This window comes from Lipophrys pholis (genome assembly GCF_963383615.2).
Source record: "Lipophrys pholis genome assembly, chromosome: 13".
NCBI classification, from domain to species: Eukaryota; Metazoa; Chordata; class Actinopteri; order Blenniiformes; family Blenniidae; genus Lipophrys; species Lipophrys pholis.
Genome location: NC_137632.1, coordinates 2,110,188 through 2,133,923, shown reverse-complemented (window position 1 = coordinate 2,133,923; position 23,736 = coordinate 2,110,188). Strand labels below are relative to the sequence as shown.

Genomic DNA, 23,736 nt, shown 5'->3' with positions numbered 1-23,736 from the left:
TAAAGAACACGAATCATGAAAACCATCAGAACATTAACACAAGGAGAGAGATTCAGTTACTGCTGTACACACACACACACACACACACACACACACACACACACACACACACACACACACACACACACACACACACACACACACACACACACACACACACACACACACACACACACACACTCACACAGAAAGTCCAGTCTGTGTGGTTTTATATAGTTTATCCTTTTCTTCCAAACTGAAACAAATAGTTCTTCAGTTATCTTTTTGTCTTGATTTAAAAAAAAAAAATCAACTATATTCCCTTCCAGCTAGTTATAGTAATAGTAATAACAACCCCAACCCCCCAAAAAACATCATGATTCGTTTTTGTATTTCCACAAATTCTCCAGCAGGCGGCAGAGTTCCCTTCCTAATGGGGTGTAATACAGTCTCTTATCAGGCTTTTTCAGGCAAACTTCCTCCAACTCTGTGAGCTGCTACACACACACACACACACACACACACACACACACACACACACACACACACACACATATATATATATATATATATATAAATATATAAAATTGGTGCAATGTGATCTGGGTGACAGTGCTCAGTGTGCCACCCCTGCGACCCAGAAACGGATAAGCGGGAGAAAATGGATGGAGATATAGATATTTATATAGTTCTGAGCCTCTGGATCTTTATTTTATTTAAATTGTGATTGTTCAGACGGGAGACGGAGGATCTCCTCACACTAGAACCCAGTAGCGAAGCATGAGCAGTCGGCGCCTGCAGGTCGTGCTGTCGACCTCAGAGGGGCGGAGCCTAGCGCACAGGGTAGATGATGATCTTGACAGCACATACTCTGAACACACAGGAAAGTTTGACTTTCTCTTTCCAGCAGAGGACATAAGGCCCGAGGGCCAAAACCCACTAAGAGGCTCCAGTCTGGTCCCACCAAGCAAGGAGGTTATAAAGGATTAATACAAGGTTTATTTTGACATTTCATTGTATTTCGCACCAGAATGTTCCATTAAAATGAACTTTATGTTGAGATTGTAATCATTTTCAATACTAACTGTTTTATTATAGATAATTTCATTACACACACTGTGACCACAACAAAGAAAAACTTTGAAGTGTAAATTTAAAGGTTATTATAGTAATATTTTACCAGTCTGGTCCACTCAAGATGAAACTGGACTGCATGTGGCCCCTGAAGTAAACTAAATCTTATTTAATAATTATTTTCTATACAACTTATATACATGTATGTATATGTATTATATTGTATACATCTTGTATTGGTTCAGTTATGTGCTTTTAAATCACCATAACATATTTGGGGTTTGGTTCCTTCAATATCATCTGGTCCTACAATTTGTCCTTGTGACCTGTCCCTCCAAAGAGAGGACACTTGTCTTCAGGGGACACTTGCCCTTGGATTGTAGGGCGTCTCTACATTGCAGGTTTAACTGTACTTCTTCCAACTTTTTTTTCGGACATGCAATCAGATGAACTGTTGTGTAGTCACTGTCTGTTTGGTGAGATATCTTTTGGTGTGAACTGTTTATTTGATTTTGTCCATATTCTAAATAAAGATTTAAATGAAAAACATTTGTCACAGACAGTGATGCCGGTAACACGTTAATTAGTAAAGCATTACTCTCATATCACCACTTTTTCAGGAACGACTAATCGAACACGTTTCTATTTCCAAACCAGTAATCAGATTAAAATTACTTCTCCAAGTCACTGAGCCTTACTATTGTAACGTCCAGCAGGATGAGTTTCTTGTCTGTAAAGCCTCTTTATTAATAAAGAGAACACACACACACACACACACACACACACACACACACACACACACACACACACACACACACACACACACACACACACACACACACACACACACACACACACACAGAGCACATGCATGCAGTCTGCACACTCACCTGACCCGCCCCCTTCTCCACTCTCAGCCAATCACAGGCCAACTAGCTCTAATGGTGCGTTCAGGTGACACAAAAGAATGGGAACAAACTAACGTCATCAATAAACCTTGTCATTGCAATCAGCCCTCCTTTAAGTCAATCGATCAGTGAAAGACTTTATTGATTTGTTCCCCCCAAGAGGGGCAATTAAAAGGTTGCATAGAGCAGGTAGTGCAAATAAATATATCGATAAATAGTGCAACAACAGACTATAACTGCATTTCCAGTGATATAAATACCAGTAATTGTAAAAATCTGATAATAAAACCACGAGTCAGATATAAATACAACAAAGAATGAAGGTCAAAATAAATAAATGGACTAACTTATAAAGCTCCTTTTCACTGACAGCAGCCCCAAAGTGCTTTACAGAGCTCATCACATTCACACACCATTGGAGGCTGCAGCTGTGCAAGGCGCTGTCACTCCATGGGGGCAGTTTGGCGTTCAGTGTCTTGCCCAAGGACACTTCGGCATGTAGGCAGGCAGAGATGGGAATCGAACCGGCAACCTTCCAATTTAGAGACGAGCACGCTACCAACCGAGGTTAAATATGCATCAGCAGGAGGTCAAAGGTTAAACATGTATCAGCAGGAGGTTAAAGGTTAAACATGTACCAGCAGGAAGTCAAAGGTTCAACATGTACCAGCAGGAGGTCAAAGGTTAAACATGTACCAGCAGGAGATTAAAGGTTAAACATGTACCAGCAGGAGGTCAAAGGTTAAATATGTACCAGCAGGAGGTTAAAGGTTAAAGATGTACCAGCAAGCAGAAGGTCAAAGGTTAAACATGTACCAGCAGGAGGTTAAAAGTTAAAGATGTACCAGCAGGAGGTTAAAGGTTAAATATGTACCAGCAGGAGGTTAAAGGTTAAAGATGTACCAGCAGGAGGTTAAAGGTTAAATATGTACCAGCAGGAGGTTAAAGGTTAAACATGTACCAGCAGGAGGTTAAAGGTAAACATGTACCAGCAGGAGGTCAAAGGTTAAATATGTACCAGCAAGAGGTCAAAGGTTAAATATGTACCAGCAAGCAGAAGGTCAAAGGTTGAACATGTACCAGCAGGAGGTCAAAGGTTAAACGTGTACCAGCAGGAGATTAAAGGTTAAACATGTACCAGCAGGAGGTCAAAGGTTAAACATGTACCAGCAGGAGGTTAAAGATGTACCAGCAGGAGGTCAAAGGTTAAACATGTACCAGCAGGAGGTTAAAGGTAGACATGTACCAGCAGGAGGTTAAAGGTTAAAGATGTACCAGCAGGAGGTTAAAGATGTACCAGCAGGAGGTCAAAGGTTAAACATGTACCAGCAGGAGGTTAAAGGTTAAACATGTACCAGCAGGAGGTTAAAGGTAGACATGTACCAGCAGGAGGTTAAAGGTTAAACATGTACCAGGAAGCAGGAGGTTAAAGGTAGACATGTACCAGCAGGAGGTTAAAGGTTAAACATGTACCAGGAAGCAGGAGGTTAAAGGTAGACATGTACCAGCAGGAGGTTAAACATGTACCAGCAGGAGGTCAAAGGTTAAACATGTATCAGCAATCAGGAGGTTAAAGGTTAAACATGTACCAGCAGGAGGTCAAAGGTTAAACATGTACCAGGAAGCAGGAGGTTAAAGGTTAAACATGTACCAGCAAGCAGGAGGTCAAAGGTTAAACATGTACCAGCAGGAGGTTAAAGATGTACCAGCAGGAGGTCAAAGGTTAAACATGTACCAGCAGGAGGTTGAAGATGTACCAGCAGGAGGTTAAAGGTAAACATGTACGAGCAGGAGGTCAAAGGTTAAACATGTACCAGCTGGAGGTCAAAGGTTCAACATGTACCAGCAGGAGGTTAACGGTTAAACATGTACCAGCAGGAGGTCAAAGGTTCAACATGTACCAGCAGGAGGTTAAAGGTTAAACATGTACCAGCAGGAGGTCAAAGGTTAAACATGTACCAGCAGGAGGTTAAAGGTTAAACATGTACCAGCAGGAGGTTAAAGGTAAACATGTACCAGCAGGAGGTCAAAGGTTAAACATGTACCAGCAGGAGGTTAAAGGTTAAATATGTACCAGCAGGGGGTTAAAGGTAAACATGTACCAGCAGGAGGTTAAAGGTTAAATATGTACCAACAGGAGGTTAAAGGTAAACATGTACCAGCAGGAGGTCAAAGGTTAAACATGTACCAGCAGGAGGTTAAAGGTTAAACATGTACCAGCAGGAGGTTGAAGATGTACCAGCAGGAGGTTAAAGGTAAACATGTACGAGCAGGAGGTCAAAGGTTAAACATGTACCAGCAGGAGGTCAAAGGTTCAACATGTACCAGCAGGAGGTTAACGGTTAAACATGTACCAGCAGGAGGTCAAAGGTTAAACATGTACCAGCAGGAGGTCAAAGGTTAAATATGTACCAGCAGGGGGTTAAAGGTAAACATGTACCAGCAGGAGGTTAAAGGTTAAATATGTACCAACAGGAGGTTAAAGGTAAACATGTACCAGCAGGAGGTCAAAGGTTAAACATGTACCAGCAGGAGGTTAACGGTTAAACATGTACCAGCAGGAGGTCAAAGGTTAAACATGTACCAGCAGGAGGTCAAAGGTTAAATATGTACCAGCAGGGGGTTAAAGGTAAACATGTACCAGCAGGAGGTTAAAGGTTAAATATGTACCAACAGGAGGTTAAAGGTAAACATGTACCAGCAGGAGGTCAAAGGTTAAACATGTACCAGCAGGAGGTCAAAGGTTAAACATGTACCAGCAGGAGGTCAGGCGGGGATCAGAACTGAGTTTTTGGTAAAGCCAGTTGTTATTTTTATGTTGAGATCGGGGGAGGGGTGTGGTCTGCAGTGGCTGAAAGTAACTAAAAAATTACTTGCAATCTTAGTTCCTTTTAAAAACAAGTAATCAGTAAAGTAACTATGTTACTTTTGAAGGAGTAACTTGGAATCAGTAATCAGATTACTTTTTCAAGGTAATTTTGGCAACACTGGTCACTGACTAGCTATAAAATAGTAAATTTAAATAAAACAAGTATTTGCGCTATAGTACTCATCAACACGTATTTGGTTGAATAGCTGTGGAAGCAAAGTGAAATCCTCCATCTTCGCCCACTTTCCAGAGATAGGCTGAGTCACATAGAAACGTCAGGTTGGCCTCGTATCTGAGCTGCTACACAACAGCACAACTTCTAGTCTTATCGATTCGCTGACTTGCAGGACAAGATAAACCTCATGACGCCACTAGAACGTTGAACAATGATATGTCAGATTACAGCTTCGCTCACTATCTTACATGAAGTGAGTTTTGAGGATGTCAAACACCAAAGGCAAGAGAGGAGCTTTATTATATGTTTAATACTTGAGCTGTACACAATAGTTATGCTATAAATCAAATATTTAAAGTCCCTACTTTGGTTGTAGCAGATTTTCTTCCATGGACGTGTGGTTTACTCCACCTTTATCTAAATGTCTGGACTTTCTCCTTCTCATGTCTCCTGTTCTCAACCTTCCTAAATGAGGCTCATTGCTTCTTGTTTTAACCTTTACAGTGATGATTAATTAATTAATTGATTGATTGGTTGATTTATTAATTTATTAATTTATTAATTGATTGATTGGTTAATTGATTACTTGATTGATTGATTAAATCTGGGTGTGGTGATCTCAAGGTGTTTGAGTTTATTGCTAATACAAAGTTTCTTGTATGAACATTGCACTTCATAGTCTATTTTCATAGCTTTGCATTTGTACATGTTTTTTTTATATTTAATATTTTGCTTTTGCTTTTGCGATTAAAAAAAAGAGTTTAACATGTTTCTAATTTATGGTTAGGCTGCAAGGTCATGTAGTAATTATTAGAAACGACTCAGAAATGTTGCCTGTTATAATGATGGTTTACATTATCTTACACTATTAAATCGTGTTTTTAGGTATATATGCTATAATATCATTCTCTCGTGTGTCATCCAAAGCTCTTTTTTTTTTCCACTTTTGCGATTAAAACAAACTAAACCTAAAACACAACACCTGTCACTTTATTTTATTACAATCGTTCATCACAAACTCAAAGTTATCATAAAGTTAAATTATGATCCAAGTCATTTCTGATGAGAGATTCATTTTTTACATTTTCATGTAAGTACATCTCACAGCATGCACCTTCTTGATTTTACTGCAGTATTTGGATTGTTTTTTTGTTTTGTTTTTACAAAAGTATCTTTACATTTACTTGTGAATAGTTTTGCCGCCTCAATCTTTGCTTGGAAAGACTGAACCTTTTGTATTCATGTTAAAACATTTGTTTTAATTTCCTCAAATCTTCCAGATATAACACCTGTAGCACTGAGCTGAATAAGCAGGGTTTATCCTGAGGTTACCTGCGTGTGGAACCCGGCGGGTTGAAGTTTCACCAACAGCCACCCTCTGTCCACGTGAACTGAACCGTGACCGCGGTGCAGCAGCGTCGGCAACGACGTCCCACCTGTGGGGAAGGTTCAAGCAAAACGCCGCCCTTCTGTCATCTCCCATTACCTTTAAAGCAGAACTGTGTAGACGGGCGAAACGTACCTTCCAGGGTCAGATGGGAGTATCTGATGAGTGGAAAACGCAGGAAAACCGTTCCATTACTACACCGATACAACGGCTGGTCAGTGGAGGATTTCTCTGGACTTTTTTCACCAACTAGAGTCAGAAAGGAAACATTAAAATGGGAAATGTTGCCACCGCTTTTTACTCTGCTTGTCCTCTTGCAACTACACGGACGGTGACTGGGAGCCTGGAGCCTGGAGCCTGGAGCCTGGAGCCTGGAGCCTGGAGCCTGGAGCCTGGAGCCTGGAGCCTGGAGCCTGGAGCCTAGACCCTGGAGCCTCAGCCACTCACATCAGGGAGGGCAGCCACTGGCCTCCAGACGGGGCTTCCTCTGACTGGACGCATCGTGCAGTAAAGCTGAATTGTGTGGGTCTGTTTGCTGGACATCGTGCAGGCCTACTTAGAATGGTTTGCATGTTTTATTCCAACAGCCTCGCTCCCCCAACCACTCCACCACAGATATCACTGTGGAGGCTGGTTAACAAGCATTGGCCTCAAAGTCATGCTGTCAGGAGGAGTTTGTAAAATATACATAATTCAGGAGAAGTTTTTGGGATATTTCACAGTATTTTGCACTAGAAGGTTTTATGTTGAGATTGTAGTCATTTCCCATAGTAATTGTTTGGCTTTGTGAAAATATAAACATTTTCATCACGTCTACTCTGAGTCACAACGAAGAAAAACTTTAAAGTTTAAATTGAAAGGTTATTATGGCTCTAGTTTACCAGTCCGGCCCGTTCAAGATGAACATGGGCCGAATGATCATCCTGTCTGACTCATATCTTGTTTTAAAACTTACTAATCTGAAATAATACAAGTTAATAACAGTAGCTGTCACTATGCTTTCTAACTCTTTGATATAGCACACTATATAAAAGAAAACTTCCTCTATTCAAAGACAAATAAGTTCTACACAAACTGCTGTTATTAAATGAATATTATGCTTTATGTCATATTAATTTTCACAACATTTGGGATGGGTCTTCATACTCAACCAAACTATTTCATTCTAAACACTGTAACAATAAAAAATATATATAATTTGAGCCAATTAGTAATCAGTGACTGATGTGTTTTAGGAGATTCAAAAACTATGTGAATAAATAAGAAATAATAATCAATAAGAAAAGTGAGCTTTCATATAAAAACTCCCAAGATGAAGTAAGGAGTAGTTTGATTACTGGATGCACGCAGTGGGTTTTTCTTCTTCTTTTTTATCACAAGCATCGTGATGGGAAATGAGCAAAGTGAAGCTTTTTTAATCAGAACAAACTCACTATGAATGAAGCTCCAGATGCTGGCAGGTAAACTTCCGTTGGTCCAGACGGCATCGAACATGAGCTCCTGCGGCTCCGCCGCTCCGACCGCCTGTCCCGACATGCAGCTGAGCTGCAGAAAGACCCAGAGGCACATGAGGCACATGAGGCCGGGCGCCATGGACCGTCCAGCCATCAGCTCCACAGTGCAGGGCAGCGCAGGGACGGGGCTTATGAGCTCACACACTGAGTGTGACTGTGGCACCAGGAAGCCATCACACTCTCTCACACTCTCACACTCTCACACACTCTCACACTCTCTCACACACTCACACACTCTCACACTCTCTCACACACTCACACTCTCTCACACGCTCACACTCTCACACTCTCACACTCTCTCACACTCACATTATCTCACACTGCCTCTCACACTGCCTCTCACACTGCCTCTCACACTCACACACACTCTGCAGGGTGACATCTGACTGAGCGGTTGATATGAAGCCACAACAAAGCAAGCCGGCGTGATGTCAGGAGGTTCAGCTGTCGGATAAGATATTTTACTTTTAACTTCATAAGATACTGCAAACGTTTATTTTCACAAGAAAACAGTGGTAATATATAACTTTAGATGTACTTATATTACTACGACTACTGCTATTACTACTATGGCCACTACTGTAACAACTTCTGATACTGTGACTACTATTGCTGCTGCAACTACTGCTGCTACTGCTTCTACTATTTGTACTTTTACTACTAAACTCATGCTACTTCACTACTACAAGCACCACTGCTACAACTACTACAACTGCCACTACTTAAACAATTTCTACTTCTACTGCCACTACTGCTACAGCTGCTATGACTTCTACTACTATACTATTACTGCTACTACTATTGCCACTACTGGTGCGACCTCTACTACTTCGACTACTATACTATATTTGTCAGATCAAAATTATATTATATAACGTTATATAACATTCACTTACTGTGTGAATACCTGCTCTGTACTCTAGATACCTCATCTGTACAGTATTCACTTACTCAGGAGGTATTTTCAACAGCCTTAACCCTTACATCAGTGAGGCGTGTGCCTATCAGATAGATTATTGTATAAAAAAATAATAACACTAAGTACATGACTTGAACTTTATCAAAGACAGTGCAACCTTGATTTCCTGTCACTTTAAGTTCTCTTTTCCACTTATCTTCTGCTTTTGTCTATTTTGTTTTATTAAGTGAAGTCATCTCACCAGCCAGGAATGTGTAAACCTTTATCTGCCGTGTGACCTCATCATTCTGGGACAAGTGTATCTTCTGTGTTTTCTTTAAAGCAATTGTAAATCGAAGGGAACACTGCAATTTATTATATTATTGTATAAACGTAACGATCTTGGCCCCTTTGCCTAGTCACTAGATTAATATTGTTGTTGTTGTTGTTGTTGTTAAGATATTGTCAGAACTGTGCTTGAACATGAGCACTGTAAACAAAAATAATGACTGCAAATTACAATATCTTTTAAATACAACAGCAGAGTAAGCATTTACTGTAATCGTTCTTATTAATCACAGTATTTTCCATTCAATCGTGGATGGACAAACTTCTGATTGGAATAGTGATAAATGCAATTTCTAGCAAGTCAAGTTTTCCCGTTTCCATGGAAACAGAGTCGGAGCTTTCGAGCACGGCTGTTATGTAAACAGACACCAAAAAACCCAAAGAAATATTTCGCAGTGTCACCTGAAATCACGTAAACGATGCCTGGCTCTATTCTTAAAAAACATATTGTCAGAAGTGGGATTCGAACCCACGCCTCCATTCGGAGACCAGAAGCCCCGTGGTGAGGAAGGTTTTCCACCTTGAGTCTGGCGCCTTAGACCGCTCGGCCATCCTGACAACACGGCAGCGAGGCGCCGCCACACACACTTTGACTGTTGCTCGTTATTCCTGCGCGAAGCGGCTGATTGTAGTGGATTTAGGAAGGAACGCGCTTCCGACACTGAACTTCTCTATTTGCTTTTATATCTTCGAGTTGACGACAGCTTCATGTGTTGCCACAATCCGTGTTAAAGCCTCTGCATTCTTACTCCTGTGCCTGGTGTCCGGGCATTAAAAGCGGAAATATTACGAAAGTCACGTTTAAACTATGTATGAGATGGGTCAATGAATAGGAGCCGATCATTCTGAGGTTATTCGTCTTTCGTGGCGTGGCCAGACGTAACGTGGAAGTTAATCAGTCCTGGACCACAGACCGTGGACATTATGCTGCCTTTATTAGGCTTAATAATTAATTCTAGAAAAAGAAACTGAAGAAGAACACATTCTGAAGTCATCGGATGGTATTAATCCATGGATATATAAATAACTTATAATAACACAGCCACTGCATGAATGAGTGAAAGGCCTCTCTGTCTTTATCAATATTTCATTAATAAACTCAAAAGGTGTCATTTTTTCCACGTATAAAATGAAGATCACACAGGAAGCAGAGTAGTTAGTAGTCAATCCTTTAACAATATAAAAAAAAACTTTGTCAGAAGTGGGATTCGAACCCACGCCTCCATTCGGAGACCAGAAGTCCCGCATCACAGGAAGGTTCTACCTTGAGTCTGGCGCCTTAGACCACTCGGCCATCCTGACATATAGCGCCAAAGTCCTGAAACGACAATACATAAATAAACATGAAGACAGTCGTGGGTTTTCATGCGTTGCATTCGATATATACGTCATTATCACATTTTTATCTATTCGAAATATCAACCTCGCTCAAAACACATAAAGCTGGGCTTTATAAAAACCACTCCGCCTCCTGTCGCTGTTAATGCACGCTGGCTGTAATGAACAGTGCTGATCAGCAGGGGCGCTGTGAGGCTGCTTCCGTTTTACTTCCGGGGTGAAACACGTGACTCCTCCTGTCACCCTCATAGACATAACGAAGAGTAGACGCCTCATTGAATGAGGTGGGACACGTCAACAGCGCCGCCATCTTGGACCGGTGGTGGCGGCAGGGGTGAATGAACATCGACGATGGAAAGAGGTACTCCTCAATCTCTTAGTAGAATTATAAGTTGAATTTTAAAACGATTTCCAAACTGTTTGATTTTTTAAAACGTCATACATGTAGCTACTTTGTTTAGTGTGTTAATGGGCAGTATACACTTTGTTTAGTGTGTGTTAATGTACAGTATACACTTTGTTTACACTTTGTTTAGTGTGTTAATGTGCAGTACACACTTTGTTTAGTGTGTTAATGTGTTTTACTGGGCTGTCATTCATGTGGAATTGATTGACAATGTTTTGTAATTCCTGTGAAATGGGTTCAGTCAATAAATTCTGAATTTCTTCAGCGAGACAGATATCGTAATGTATCGTGGATGAAATTTCAAGCGATGTTCGGAGCAGAATCGCTGTATTGTATCATATCATGTCTGACTCTTGTTATAAACAAACTCCGTGAAAATTGCTTGAGAATTGCGTGATTCATGACAACTTTAATAGTGTACTCACATCATTCCTCTATAGAAGTACTGCGCTGCAGGAGCGACTGCTACCGGTCCAAGATGGCCGCCCTGTAAAGCGCCGCTCTAGTGGGCGGCAGCGGTAACGAGGCTTCTACTCTATACTATGTCTATGGTCAACCTTATGAAACCCATTTGTGGACCGTGTTCGTGTTTACTTCAGATCTCCTCATTTCGTCGTCAAATCTGTGGAAATGTCCATTTACAGAAACGCCGTTTGGTTCATGAAGGGACTGCAGGAGTACACAAAGTAAGAGAGCATGACTCTTTCTTCATTTTGTGCAGAAATCATCCGTTTTTCATTACGCAGTTTTCACATAATCCTTCTTGTGTAATAGTAACTGCCTTTAAACAGCACGTGGTTATTTAACTAAAAGTTTTGGGTTTTATATTCGTTTTTCTAAAGAACATTCTTGTGATGTAGCCCGAAAACATTCTTCATTAAATCCATACATGATGGAATGTTTACACCCTGTTAATCTGAATAAAAGTGACAGTTTTAAACAGTTATAACACACTTCCGTCCAGATAGGAAAAGGTATCCTGGTGTACAATGAACAAACTAACATGAAAGTTGGTTAAAAAAAAAAAGTCTTATTCTAGTTGGTTTTTTTTACTTCCGGATTCTGTGTGTTTTATACTTAACCATTATGCTTTATGTATTTATATGATATGATCAGTTCCCAACCATTACAAACAACTTTTAATAAGCTACAATTAACTCTAACCAGTTCATCTTTCATCTGTTGTAACTGGAAAGTTCTCAAATAGTTTGAAACATACAAAGTAAATCATGTAAAAATAAAAGTCTGATTAGACTGTATAGAACTTTCCTGACCAGTAAAGTTCTATTCAATCTAATTAGATTATGTCCAACTTTACTGATCATTTGTGAAAAAGAAAGTATGTTTTATTTAAGATTTAAAAAGATCAAGGAAGTGTATATATAAAACTATTTCACCTTGTCCAGGTTTAATTGTATTGTGCTCTTCTTTATGTTATTTGAATAAACATTTTCAAGGTAAAGCAGAAGATCATAATAATCTGAATAAAAAAAGGTGGCGGGGCGGGGATGGCACGGCGGGGATGGGCACGGCGGGGATGGGGATGGCAGGGATGGGATGGGCACACGGGGGATGGGCACGGCGGGGATGGGGATGGGCACGGCGGGGATGGGCACGGCAGGACGGGGATGGGCATGGCGGGGATGGGCACGGCAGGACGGGGATGGGCACGGCGGGGATGGGGATGGGCACGGTGGGGATGGTGATGGCAGGGATGGGATGGGCACAGCGGGTGATGTGCACGGCGGCGATGGGCACGGCGGGGATGGGCACGGCGGGGGATGGGCACGGCGGGGGATGGGCCCGGCGGGGATGGGATGGGCACAGCGGGGATGGGGATGGGCACGGCGGGGGATGGGCCCGGCGGGGATGGGCACAGCGGGGATGGTGATGGGCACGGCGGGGATGGGCACAGCGGGGATGGGGATGGGCACGGCGGGGATGGGATGGGCATGGCGGGGGATGGGCACGGCGGGGATGGGATGGGCGGGGCGGGGATGGGCATGGCGGGGGATGGGCACGGCGGGGCGGGGATGGGCACGGCGGGGATGGGCACGGCGGGGGATTGGCAGGGCAGGGATGGGCACGGCGGGGATGGGCACGGCGGGGGATTGGCAGGGCAGGGATGGGCAGGGCAGGGATGGGCACGGCGGGGATGGGCACGGCGGGGATGGGGATGGCAGGGATGGGATGGGCACACGGGGGATGGGCACGGCGGGGATGGGGATGGGCACGGCGGGGATGGGCACGGCAGGACGGGGATGGGCATGGCGGGGATGGGCACGGCAGGACGGGGATGGGCACGGCGGGGATGGGGATGGGCACGTTGGGGATGGGGATGGCAGGGATGGGATGGGCACAGCGGGGGATGTGCACGGCGGCGATGGGCACGGCGGGGATGGGCACGGCGGGGGATGGGCACGGCGGGGGATGGGCCCGGCGGGGATGGGATGGGCACAGCGGGGATGGGGATGGGCACGGCGGGGGATGGGCCCGGCGGGGATGGGCACAGCGGGGATGGTGATGGGCACGGCGGGGATGGGCACAGCGGGGATGGGGATGGGCACGGCGGGGATGGGATGGGCATGGCGGGGGATGGGCACGGCGGGGATGGGATGGGCGGGGCGGGGATGGGCATGGCGGGGGATGGGCACGGCGGGGCGGGGATGGGCACGCGGCGGAGATGGCGGGGGATGGGCACGGCGGGGATGGGCACAGCGGGGATGGGCACGGCGGGGCGGGGATGGGCACGGCAGGGCGGGGATGGGCATGGCGGGGGATGGGCACGGCGGGGATGTGGATGGGCACGGCGGAGATGGCGGGGGGATGGGCACGGCGGGGATGGGGATGGGCATGGCGGAGATGGCGGGGGATGGGCACGGCGGGGATGGGGATGGGCACGGCGGAGATGGCGGGGGATGGGCACGGCGGGGATGGGCACGGCGGGGATGGGCACGGCGGGGGATGGGCACGGCGGGGGATGGGCCCGGCGGGGATGGGATGGGCACAGCGGGGATGGGGATGGGCACGGCGGGGGATGGGCCCGGCGGGGATGGGCACAGCGGGGATGGTGATGGGCACGGCGGGGATGGGCACAGCGGGGATGGGGATGGGCACGGCGGGGATGGGATGGGCATGGCGGGGGATGGGCACGGCGGGGATGGGATGGGCGGGGCGGGGATGGGCATGGCGGGGGATGGGCACGGCGGGGCGGGGATGGGCACGCGGCGGAGATGGCGGGGGATGGGCACGGCGGGGATGGGCACAGCGGGGATGGGCACGGCGGGGCGGGGATGGGCACGGCAGGGCGGGGATGGGCATGGCGGGGGATGGGCACGGCGGGGATGTGGATGGGCACGGCGGAGATGGCGGGGGGATGGGCACGGCGGGGATGGGGATGGGCATGGCGGAGATGGCGGGGGATGGGCACGGCGGGGATGGGGATGGGCACGGCGGAGATGGCGGGGGATGGGCACGGCGGGGATGGGCACGGCGGGGATGGGCACGGCGGGGGATGGGCACGGCGGGGGATGGGCCCGGCGGGGATGGGATGGGCACAGCGGGGATGGGGATGGGCACGGCGGGGGATGGGCCCGGCGGGGATGGGCACAGCGGGGATGGTGATGGGCACGGCGGGGATGGGCACAGCGGGGATGGGGATGGGCACGGCGGGGATGGGATGGGCATGGCGGGGGATGGGCACGGCGGGGATGGGATGGGCGGGGCGGGGATGGGCATGGCGGGGGATGGGCACGGCGGGGCGGGGATGGGCACGCGGCGGAGATGGCGGGGGATGGGCACGGCGGGGATGGGCACAGCGGGGATGGGCACGGCGGGGCGGGGATGGGCACGGCAGGGCGGGGATGGGCATGGCGGGGGATGGGCACGGCGGGGATGTGGATGGGCACGGCGGAGATGGCGGGGGGATGGGCACGGCGGGGATGGGGATGGGCATGGCGGAGATGGCGGGGGATGGGCACGGCGGGGATGGGGATGGGCACGGCGGAGATGGCGGGGGATGGGCACGGCGGGGATGGGCACGGCGGGGCCACTACAGTTCATCCTCACTCCCAGGAGGTCAAATTGTAACTGATTACCACAAGTATTTACGTGGGTTATGTGTCTAAATTCAATCAGTTCACATTTATTTAAAATTGTCCACCGAGTTGTATACTTAGTAACTCGGAATAATTTCAATTGATTTGATTTTCAAAAGGGCATAAATAATGAAGTCGGTTTTTTTATTGGTTGCAGTTCTCGTCATGTTTTTCTAGATAAATCTACATTAAGGGTCTTCAGCCGTTGAGAAGTGACAAAAATCCACATTATTTCTCATATTTAAAATTAGTGCTTTTAATGATTTAAATTGAAAAAAGTCATAATAATCAGGGGGGAAACGTGAAGAGGGCTGGGATCTTCCCTAATTAATGATTTAGTGCCACACTAATGAAAAGTATTTTCTCTTCTAAAATAAAAAAGAAGCTGGACTTTTAATCATTCAGGGGTTCTTGTATTATGATGCTCTAATTCTATTTAATCCATTTTAACCCATTAAATACCATAAAAACTGTATTAACAGTCAAACCCCTGATCGAACATAATCCAAATCAAACCGAAGTGAAGATCCGTCCTGCCCACAGCAGCAGCAGCACATCCAGAGAGCGTGCTGACGCCTGATGATGATGACAGGACTTCCTGTTTCATTCGGGGTGCGGCTCTGTGTTGAACAGGAGCGGTTATGAAGCTGCAGCCAAGCATTTCGCCCCGGCTGACCTGGATCAGAACCTCAGTGGAAGGTCCTTCATGATCACCGGCGCCAACAGCGGGATCGGTAAAGCCACGGCGCAGGAAATCGCCAACAGAGGTGAGCGCTATCCTGAGCAGACCTGGACCTGGACCCGACTGCAGGACTGACCCCTTCTTAGTTCTTCAGGGGGAAATGGGTTCTTCTGGAGCAGCTCGTCTTCCGGTCTCAAGGTTCTGTTAGAATCCGGACCCCTGGCTGCTCGTCCCTTGTTTTCAGTTTGATCTAAATATTTTGCATATTTATCCATTGAGATTGGATGTAATTAGATTACACCTTTCCTTAAAGTCAGTAGTTCAGTTCTAAAGTAAAACGTGTTCTGATTCCCACTGAACTCATTCCCACACGTTACTTCAGATAGTCACACGTTACTTCAGATATTCACACGTTACTTCAGATATCCACACGTTACTTCAGATATTCACACGTTACTTCAGACGTTACTTCAGATATTCACACGTTACTTCAGATATTCACACGTTATTAAGTGAAGCTTGTCATTTGAGCTGAGAACAAAGAAAAGGTGTTGGTCATGAGGGCCGCGGGCCGAGAGGCTCCATTCACCCCCACGTTCATAGCATGCCACCAAAATACTCTTTATTTTGAATTCCCATTAAAAGGCTGAAGCCAGTGGCTTGTTTATGATCCGTGGTGCAAATAATGGAATAGATAGGAACATTTTCCAACAAAGAAATTGAGGAATTCTTTTTTTTTTTTATTCTCTTTTTATTTAGAAAGTCAGATTTCTGTCACAAACATTATTCACAGCAACAATTACTCAAAAATATAGAAGAGGATGGTTATAGTTAAATTCAGGTGATTCTGTCCATACTGCCCTTCTCTGGGTTTTTTTTTATTTTTACATATTAAACAATATTACGAGTTTCACAATAAGAAAACAAAATAACTGGGCGGTGCTCTTACCAACACATTCTCTCACGCAAGAACAGGAATGTTAACAAAAGACCCAAGTTTCACCAAATGAAATCAGATCGGTTTGGTTTTGTTCTTTTTAACTAATATTTCTATTGTTTTGCAGGTCTGGAATATTTTTAATGAAACTGGCTTCATGTGGCCCCTGGAATCAATAGAATAAACTAAACGTTTGTGTTTCAACTGTAAAGGTGCATTTATTGCTCTGTGTGGAGCAACACTATCAGAATAGATTAGAATAGAAGTACTTTGTTAGGAAGTTTTCTGCAGTGTTACTCCACACAGAAGCAAAATCAATAGAAATAGAATAGAGAATTAAAAAGATCAATAAGAGAGAATAAAAAGTAGAAAAGTAATATGAAAGATGAATATGTTCAAGGCTTAACTGATGAGTGATCAAGACTTTCCTCTCAGGACTGAGTAAAGCTATTCTATTGTGTTCTACTCGTTTCTATTCTGTTCTACTGTGAAGGAGGAACTGTTCACTTGGTGTGTCGAAACAAAGACCGAGCCGAAGCAGCCAAAGGCGACATTGTAGAGCAGAGTAAAAACCAGGTGAGCTGTTTCTTTAAGGGATTAGTCACCATCAATGGCAGCCTCCTTACATATCTTAGGTCTCTGTTATTCTGACTGCTCGGCGTGTGGATTTCTAACCGGTGGTGATTTGGTGATCCATCTCCTCCCAGGATGTTCACGTCCACATCCTGGACCTGTCCAGCGCCAGGCAGGTGTGGGACTTCGCTCAGAGCTTCTCGCAGAACAACGTCCTGCACGTGCTGGTGGGTGTCTGCAGAGCAGCGACCGCCGCTCAGCCCGTCTCTTATCAACCCCACGCCGTCTCTCCCACAGATTAACAACGCCGGCTGCATGGTCAACCAGAGGGAGCTGACCGACGAGGGCTTGGAGAAGAACTTTGCCACCAACACACTCGGTAGGAAACATAGTTCTCTTTGGATTCAGCTCCTCACACCTCGTCAGCAGGAATAGAAAAATATACGCAGGACAAAATTCAATAAATGTGGTGAAAAACTAATAAATCTTATTAAACAACCTCATGAAGGAATGTTCCTGATGTTTTACATTTACTTTATAAATGACCAGCAACATTTATCTACTTCCTGTGGCTCAGCTCTCAGTGATGTCTCCTATTTGGAAATACAAACTGTTTTGTAAACTATTAAGTAACTGAATGACTTTCACTCGTTTTTTTTAATTATTAATTCATTCCAGACATGTAAAAAAAAACATATATATATATACACACACACAGTTGTGGTCAAAAGTTTGCCATCAAGCATGGCGGTGGTAGTATTGTGCTCTGGTGCTTTACAGAGAGTACTTGTGATCATGAAGGAGGAGGATTACCTTCAAGTTCTTCAGGATAAACTAAAATCATCCTGAAGGTCGGGTTCTTGGGCGCAGTGGGTGTTCCAGCAGGACAATGACCCCAAACACATCCAAGGTGGTAATGAAACGGCTCAATCAGGCTAGAATGGCGGTTCTAGACGGGCCTTCCTAAAGTCCTGATTCAAGCCCGTTGAGAACACGAGGACGGTGCTGAAGAAAGAAGTCCGTGTCAGAAAGCCAACAGATTTAGCTGAACCGCAAGACGAGGAGTCAAAGATCCAACCAGAAACTTGTGGATGGTTATACATTGTACATATATTTCTTTTGAATAAAAATACATACACACAAAATAGATTGTCTATATCGAAATACACACACATCTAGCCTTGTATATCTTAATATTTAATATTACTTATTTAATTTTTATTCTGTTTAATTGATATGTAACTTTATTCTATCTATTCTGTGTAGAGCAAAGCGTTTCCCTCTGGGAGTAATAAAGTATTTCTGTTCTACTCTGTACCACATATAGTCGATGTCCAGTCTGCAGGTGAAATACTTTGGATGAAGATCATTTTAAATCCTGCAGAGCGGCGGGGGTGGTATTATAAATCTGTGTGCATCACCTCACGTTGCTCTTCTTGTCCAGGTACGTTCATCCTCACCACCGCTCTGATTCCGGCTCTGAAGAAGGCCGAAGACCCTCGAGTGGCGAGTTCAACTTCTACGTCACGTCAAACGCTGATCCTGCATGAATAGAGATTTAGACGGCAGCCTGTTCTCCCCGCAGGTCACCGTGTCGTCCGGCGGAATGCTAACGCAGAAGCTGAACGTAGACGACCTCCAGTTTGAGAAGGGCGCGTTCGACGGCACCATGGCCTACGCTCAGAACAAAGTGAGGAGGCAGAGCCACGCCGCTTTGGTGTGAGACGACCCGTCACTGACCTGTCTTCTCCTGTCTTTCCTCTGTGCGGCAGAGGCAGCAGGTGATTCTGACGGAGCGCTGGGCCGCTCTGCACAACGACATCCACTTCTCCTCCATGCACCCGGGCTGGGCTGACACACCCGGTGAGCTCCATGCAGAACCAGACACTCCAAACGGTGCTCTGCAGGGAACCTAATGTCTACCAAATGTTCTGGATCACTAACTCTGGTGTTTGGTGGTTCTGGTGCCGCTTCAACTTTCAAACCAGTTGTTCTCAGTCAGAGATGAATTCAGCTCTAATCCATGACTTCAATCTTCATTTTGCAACAGGAGCTGCAATTTAATCCAACTTCATTTCTATAAATCTGAATTCAACACAGTCAATTCAAAGCACCTTTACAGAGAGAAGCCAACAATCCCAAGCAGAGGAACAGAAACCTGATGAACCAGACCCTCAGAGGAGGAGGAACATGCAGAACCAGACTCAGAGGAGGAGAAACCTGCAGAACCAGACTCAGAGCAGGAGAAACATGCAGAACCAGACTCAGGGCAGGAGAAACCTGCAGAACCAGACTCAGAGGAGAAACCTGCAGAACCAGACTCACAGGAGGAGGAACCTGATGAACCAGACCCTCAGAGGACGAGAAACCTGCAGAACCAGACTCACAGGAGGAGGAACCTGCAGAACCAGACCCTCAGAGGACGAGGAACCTGCAGAACCAGGCTCAGTGGAGGAGAAACCTGCAGAACTAGACCGTCAGAGGAGGAGGAACTTGAAGAACCAGGCTCAGAGGAGGAGGGACCTGCAGAACCAGGCTCAGAGGAGAAACCTGCAGAACCCGACTCAGAGGAGAAACCTGCAGAACCAGACTCACAGGAGGAGGAACCCGAAGAACCAGACCCTCAGAGGACGAGGAACCTGCAGAAGCAGGCTCAGAGGACGAGAAACCTGCAGAACCAGGCTCACAGGAGGAGAATTTCTGCTGTTGTGGTTCGAGGTTAGAGGATAGAAAGAGAGAAAACTACCAGATTGTTAGTCGGGATTCAAACTCTGGTTCGGGTAGCTTCTTCAAGAGACATCGATCAGGAGACAAATGTTAGTGACATGGAGAAGTTGGACCTGGGGAGTGAGAAAGGAAGGAAGCTCAGTGTCGCTCTCCCAGCTGTAGAAACCTCCAGCAGCTGGACCAGCACTAACACCTGCTTTATAAAGAGAAGTACAATCCAGATATAATGCATCAGAGCAGGCAAGTGAAGACGAGACAATTTAGTTAAAAACGCAAAATGACAAGCAAGAAGTTGGATGGATGAGAGTAATTGGAGTTTGTGTTTTGTTGTGTTAAATGTATGTAGATACAGTATGTCACAAACCATGATGACTTTGTCTCCCTTGTGCTACACTGTGGAAAACTTTGCCTGGAATACATGAAGAAATACATTACATTACAATGTTCTAGTAATTATACATGTAAACAGGAATAAACTGAAGTAATGTCAAAAGTAAGACGAGGAGCACGGAAGCATGACACTTCAACATTTTAAATTGATTTACCACCGTGAGTCTGGGTCTGAAATGTTGTGATCCCCTGATTTCAAAGTCCAGTGACCCTGATGGTGAAACATTCCTCACTTTGCTTTGATTTTAACCTCAAAGACAAAGATTTTTATTTTTTTGAAACCGTCTGAAAAGCTGCTGCTCGTGTTGAATCCTGCTCAGTGTGAGATACAGTTGTGTTTCCTGTGCAGCCGTCCAGTTGTCCATGCCGTCGTTCCACGCCAAGATGCAGTCCAGGCTGAGGACAGAGGCCATGGGCTCGGACACGGCGGTGTGGCTCGCCGTCTCTGCAGCCGCCGCCCAGCAGCCCAGCGGACTCTTCTTCCAGGGTCAGAGACCGCCGAGGGGGGACGAAGGGGGGGGGGGGTTCAGGATAACACCAAACCGTAGATGGTTGATAGTGTCATCAGAATATTCTAGTAAGAAGCCTCAGGGGGACCATAACCACAGGAATCAGACTGACAGAAGACATTTTTATTACATTCTTCTTGTAAGAAGAGACAAAGTCACAGTCCAACCTCTGCATGATGGCCCAGGAGTTTGTCTATGAAGTCAGACAGCGCCTCCTAGAGGCTGAACTGTTTTGAGTCTGCATTGAAGGACACCAAGAGCAGCACAGAGGTGCCTACAGTACCGACACAGGTCATCCTGGAACAGACTGAACATTACACATCATTCTTTACGAGACTAGACAAGATTTCTCTAACATATAGTTTTTAGTTGATACAAAGACCATAATCTGTATTTATTGATGCGCTCAAGTGGAAGCAAAGCTCCAATACTTAGAGCAGGACTGTCCAACATAAGGCCGGCGGTCAGAACCCGGCCCGCAATAGGAAGACCTGCAGGGAAATGCTCAGCGTGCCAGTCAGCCACGTTCAGGTGCACTTAACATCGTTTACCAAGAGACGCTGCCATCCCGCCACAGGATTTCTTTGGGAAAAGTTTAAAGCAGGCGTCTCAAACATGAGACCCATGGGCCAAATTCGGCCCGCCGGAGGTCCAGTCCAGCCAAACCACCAAGAAGAAAACTTTTTTTTTTTAACCAATTTCTTCAGAGTAGCGACGCGACACAGACCCGAGCTCGATGACGCTGCCATGAAAGAGAGCAAACGAGCATGAGCCTCCTCGCCTGGCTGTCAGCTCGGGGGAGTTTGTAAAAACACCCAGAATTTATTTTGCTCCAGAAGGTTTCATTTCATTTCATTTCAGCTCCACCGCTCCAGAAGGTTTCATTAAAATTGGTATTATGTTGAGATTAAAGTCATTTTCTCCACTAATAGTTTTTTGTGAAAATATCATCACGTTACTCTGCGCCATGACAAAGACAAACTTTAAAGTTTATTGTGGCACTAGTTTACTGGTATATGGAACCTGAACTAAAATGTTTTATCACCTGCATCCACACGTCTTTATCCAACTCGGTATGTTTTGTGACGGTGGAAGGAACCTGCAGGTGAAACAGGGAGAACATGCAAACACAGAAACCCAACCTGGCAACCTGGCCTTACCTGCTGTCAGCCACTGTTCATGTTTCTATGACTGATGATTCCTGTAGTTTGCTGAATGGTTCTGGTCTCTCCTGCAGTTCAACACATCTCCACACTCTTCTTCTCAGATCGTAAAGCCGTGGCGACGCACCTCCCGCTCGCCTCGTCACGCTCCACCCGCCAGGACGAGGACAAACTCATGAACACGCTGGAGGAGCTCACCCTCAAGTTCAAACCTTAACATGGTGTCTCTCCTCCAGGCCCAACACTCCCTACCTCCCACTTCCTAATCCTACACTCCCTAGCCTCCCACTTCCTAATCCAACACTCCCTACCTCCCATTACCTAATCCAACACTCCCTACTTCCTAATCCAACACTCCCTACTTCCTAATCCAACACTCCCAACCTCCCATTTCCCAATCCAACACTCCCTACTTCCTAATCAAACACTCCCTACTTCCTAACCCAACACTCCCTACCTCCCACTTCCTAATCCAACACTCCCTACTTCCCACTTCCTAATCCAACACTCCCTACTTCCTAACCCAACACTCCCTACCTCCCACTTCCTAATCCAACACTCCCTACTTCCTAATCAAACACTCCCAACATCCCATTTCCCAATCCAACACTCCCTACTTCCTAATCCAACACTCCCTACTTCCCACTTCCTAATCTAACACTCCCTACCTCCCACTTCCTAATCCAACACTCCCTACTTCCTAACCCAACACTCCCTACCTCCCACTTCCTAATCCAACACTCCCTACTTCCCACTTCCTAATCCAACACTCCCTACCTCCCACTTCCTAATCCAACACTCCCTACTTCCTAACCCAACACTCCCACTTCCTAATCCAACACTCCCTACTTCCTAACCCAACACTCCCTACCTCCCATTTCCTAATCCAACACTCCCTACCTCCCATTTCCTAATCCAACACTCCCTACTTCCTAACCCAACACTCCCTACCTCCCATTTCCTAATGCAACACTCCCTACTTCCTAACCCAACACTCCCTACCTCCCATTTCCTAATCCAACACTCCCTACTTCCTAATCCAACACTCCCTACCTCCCACTTCCTAATCCAACACTCCCTACTTCCTAATCACTGCCAATGTTTACAGAATCTTAGCTTTTATTTTCAGGCGATACCTCAGACAACAAAGTGACCGTTTGTCATGCTGCATACTGTATATTTATATATGTAGCCACATGATTACTTTATTATAAATTGTATATTAATTTATGTTTGTTTGAATAAAAAAGAAAAATTGTTTTTTTTCCAGTGGTGCTTGTCGAGTTTTCATTTATTGTTTAAAAGTCGATCCTAATGAAAATCTCTCAAGATTTAATCTTTTTTCTTCCTGTTTATTTGTTCCATGAATGTACCTAACATGAAGAGATTTGGTTTTAATTATACATAATTGGCCATTTAAATAATGAAACATAGCAGGTGATTGGTTCATCACCAGACAAATACACTCAGAAACACAATGTTTTGTGTATTTCTTTGTAACACTGAATTGCCTCGAGTCTGAACGGTGCTCCATGAATAAAACTGCGTTGCCAAAAGATGATATGAGGGGAAAAACCACGCGTACAAGATCAGGTATTAAATACTTAAATCTGGAATAATTCCTTAGCTAAAAAGAAAGCGACCTGAGTAGCACTGTTTATGTGTGTATGCTCAGAGCATCAGGGGAAACATGCAAACTGCTGACTGAGCAGTCCTCAGGTGTGACCCAGCAAACCTTTCACAACCAGTATTGATAATCGGA

The 23,736-nt window shown here is 45.6% G+C and overlaps 1 protein-coding gene across 1 annotated transcript; it reads left to right on the top strand.

Moving 5' to 3' along the window:
- Positions 1-11,446: 11,446 nt before the first annotated feature.
- On the top strand, positions 11,447-23,142 carry dhrs12 (dehydrogenase/reductase (SDR family) member 12). The gene is made up of 10 exons (XM_080478445.1): positions 11,447-11,582; positions 15,627-15,760; positions 17,106-17,188; positions 17,320-17,412; positions 17,483-17,564; positions 18,630-18,691; positions 18,771-18,875; positions 18,958-19,048; positions 20,652-20,789; positions 22,079-23,142. Exons 1-10 carry the CDS (start codon positions 11,527-11,529, stop codon positions 22,189-22,191), a joined length of 957 nt encoding a protein of 318 aa, XP_080334571.1. The 5' UTR covers positions 11,447-11,526; the 3' UTR covers positions 22,192-23,142.
- The last annotated feature ends 594 nt before the right edge of the window (positions 23,143-23,736 follow it).